Raw genomic sequence first — 3,416 nt, 5'->3', positions numbered from 1 at the left:
CACTTTATATACCTCCCCCTCCCCTCCCCCTCCTTCCTCCATCCTCTCTCTCTTGATGATACCACCTCTAACCCATCTCACCTGGCCCCTCTCTCCTCTCTCTCTCTCTGCAGGTGGGCATCGCTGAAGCAGGCTCTGATCGAGAAGCGCAGCAAGCTCGGCGAGTCGCAGAACCTGCAGCAGTTCTCGCGTGACGCCGACGAGATCGAGATGTGGATCAGCGAGAGGCTACAGATGGTCGGCGACGAGGCGCTCAAGGACCCGACCAACATCCAGGCGAAGCACCAGAAGCACCAGGCGTTCGAGGCCGAGATGGCCGCCAACCAGGACCGCGTGCAGGCGCTGCTCACCGTCGGCCAGAGTGAGTGTCGCCCGTCTAGGCGCGCGTTCCGGCAGTGCGGGGCGGGGGTAGCAGTTAGCAGCGCGTGTTGACTGGGGGGAGGGGGGTTGTTTTGGTTGTCGTTTCGGTGACGAGTTGTGGAAAATTGTTGGTTATCTCTGTTCTGCGGTACCTGTTCCAGTTCTTCCTCTGCCTTTCCCTCTCCCTCTCCATGTTCCTCTCCACCTCCCTCTTCCTTCCCTTCTCCCTCGCCCTCTCTTCCTCCCCTTCTCCCTCTCCCTCTCTTCCTCCCCTTCTCCCTCTCCCTCTCTTCCTCCCCTTCTCCCTCTCCCTCTCTTCCTCCTCTTCTCCCTCTCCCACTTCCTCTTCTTCCCCTTCTCACTCTCCCTTTCTCTCTCCCTCTCTCTCTCCGTCTCTCACAGTCACGTGCGCTTTCTGTCTCTCTATCTGTATCTTTCTCTCTCTCTCGCTCTTACTCTCTCAAACTCCCCATCATTCACTCTGTCTCTCTCTCTCCCTGCCTCCCTCTCTCCCTCCCCCTTCCGTGCCCACCTCTTCATCTGCATAGCTGTACTGTGTTACTAACATTTCCTCTTTCTCTGGCTCTCTGTAGACCTGCTGGAGAAGGGTAAGTGTTCTGGCAGCGAGGATGCGGTGCAGGCGCGCCTCATGGAGATCGCCGAGCAGTGGGAGACGCTGACGAGCAAGTCGACCGAGAAGAGCATGAAGCTCAAGGAAGCCAACAAGCAGCAGTCGTACAACGCCGCCGTCAAGGACCTCGAGTTCTGGCTCGGAGAGGTGCGTGTCTCCGTGTACCACCCGCCTGTATGCGTGTCTGCGTGTACCGCTCGCGTGTGTGCGTGTACCGCTCGCGTGTGTGCGTGTACCGCAGGCCTGTCTGCGTGTCTGCGTGTACTGCCCGCGTGTTTGCGTGTCTGCCTTCCTGTCTGTCTGTGTGTCTGCGTGTCCCGCCCACCTGTCTGTGTGTCTGCGTGTCCCGCCCACCTGTCTGTGTGTCTGCGTGTACCGCCCGCCTGTCTGCGTGTCTGTGTGTCCCACCTACCTGTCTGCCTATCTGCCTGTCTGTCTGTCTGTCTGTCTGCGTGTACCGCCCACCTGTCTGCCTGTCTGTCTGCGTGTACCGCCCACCTGTCTGCCTGTCTGTCTGCGTGTACCGCCCACCTGTCTGCCTGTCTGCATGTACCACCTACCTGTCTGCCTGCCTGCATGCTTGCGTGTCTGCCCTCCTGTCTGCCTGTCTGCGTGTACCGCCCGCCTGTCTGCATGTCTGTGTGTACCACCTACCTGTCTGCCTGTCTGCGTGTGTGCCCTCCTGCCTGCGTGCCTGCGTGTCTGCCCTTTGCCCTCCTGTCTGCCTGTCTGCGTGTACCGCCCGCCTGTCTGCCTGTCTGCGTGTCTGCCCTCCTGCCTGCGTGCCTGCGTGTCTGCCCTCCTGCCTGTCTGCGTGTATCGCCCGCCTGTCTGTCTGTGTGTCCTGCCCCGACCTGTCTGACGGTTTGCGTGTCTCCGTGTCCCGCCCCTGCTTGTCTGCCTGTCTGCGTGTACCTGCCGCCTCTCTGCCTGTCTGCGTGTGTGCCCGCCTTAATGCCTATCTGCTCACTTGCCTGTTTTCCTGCCTGTCTATCTGTCAGGCTAGTTGGCTACCTGCCACACCAGCCTGCCTGCCTGTCTGTCTGTTAATAAACACGTACAAAGTTAGTCTCTTTCTGCCAAATTTTAAACCAGAAGTGCATAATTCTGCTATTACCCACAATCCTTTCATTTTTTGCTAGTAATACTACATCCGTGTAAGATAAACATGTAAAAGTAGTCTCTCTGTTTGGCAAATCTCGTGATATTAGCAAAGTTCTCACATTCTTCGCTTAAGCCGCTGTATTACGGCTGCATCGCGCTGTACTGCGTGTTGCTGTTGGGGGTGGCGACGGTCGGGCGTCACGGTGCACCGCTCACTTGTTTCAGGTCGAGACAATCGTGTCGAGTGACGACTACGGAAAAGACTTGGCTTCTGTGCAGAACATGCTCAAGAAGCATCAGCTGGCTGAAGCCGACATCGCTGTCCACGAGGTAAGAGGCTCTACTCATCGTCGTAACCCCGCTCATAGTGAGGTCGGCATTCGCTCGGCTTTCACATTTGCACGAAAAGCTAGGCATTCGGGTCAACGTCCGTGAAATTTTTTTTCAAGCCACGTGAAATTAGCAGAGCATAAAAATAATTGGCAGGGGGGAGGTTAGTTATGTATGTTATGAGGGCTAGTATTTAGTTGTCCAAACCAAAGGTTGAAATAATACGTGTTAGGTGTAAATGTAGAGTATTGTATAGCATTATTTGCACTAGACTAATGTCTGTGTGTGTGTTTATATGGCGAGGAATAGTGCTGTATCATTAGTAGATGAAGTCCTGTGTCTCTGTGTGTTTATGTGCGTTTTTAGGACGTGTGAGAGTTCTGTATCATTATCAGCAGCAGACTCGTGTCTCTGTGTTGTCAGTGTGTAGTTATAGAATGTGAAAAGAGTGCTCTATTAGCAGTAGCAGACCAACATCTCTGCGTGCGCGTGTGTCTGTTACTGGACCGCACGAACAAGCAGGTGAAACAAGGTGAGCAAGCAGGCAGACTCATGTCTCTGTAGCTGTAGCAGCGGGAGTAGATTTGGGTCTGTGCATATGTGTTAATATCACGTCTAAAAATGCTATGTTAGCAGCAGTAAACATGCATCACTGTTTGTGTGTTTGTATGTGTTAATAGCACGTGCAATAGTTCTATATGAGCAGCAGTAGACATACGTCCGTGTGTGTGTTTGTATGTGTGCAATAGTGCTATATGAGCAGCAGTAGACATACGTCCGTGTGTGTGTTTGTATGTGTGCAATAGTGCTATATGAGCAGCAGTAGACATACGTCCGTGTGTGTGCAATAGTTCTATATGAGCAGCAGTAGACATACGTCCGTGTGTGTGTTTGTATGTGTGCAATAGTGCTATATGAGCAGCAGTAGACATACGTCCGTGTGTGTGTTTGTATGTGTGCAATATTGCTATATGAGCAGCAGCAGGTATAC

At 53.7% G+C, this 3,416-nt stretch overlaps 1 protein-coding gene across 1 annotated transcript in view; it reads left to right on the top strand.

Annotated features, from left to right (window-relative positions):
• Positions 1-3,416, top strand: part of LOC106821062 (spectrin alpha chain, non-erythrocytic 1-like) — a 79,600-nt gene that overhangs the window by 62,990 nt on the left and 13,194 nt on the right. Inside the window, exons 26-28 of the mRNA XM_014825703.1 lie at positions 114-361; positions 954-1,138; positions 2,321-2,425. Of these exons, the coding sequence (XP_014681189.1) occupies positions 114-361; positions 954-1,138; positions 2,321-2,425 (538 nt within the window). The remainder of the gene's footprint in view (positions 1-113; positions 362-953; positions 1,139-2,320; positions 2,426-3,416) is intronic.

Source organism: Priapulus caudatus, unplaced genomic scaffold, assembly GCF_000485595.1.
Source record: "Priapulus caudatus unplaced genomic scaffold, Priapulus_caudatus-5.0.1 Scaffold58, whole genome shotgun sequence".
Lineage (NCBI taxonomy): Eukaryota > Metazoa > Priapulida > Priapulimorpha > Priapulimorphida > Priapulidae > Priapulus > Priapulus caudatus.
This window is presented reverse-complemented; position numbering and strand designations above follow the sequence as displayed.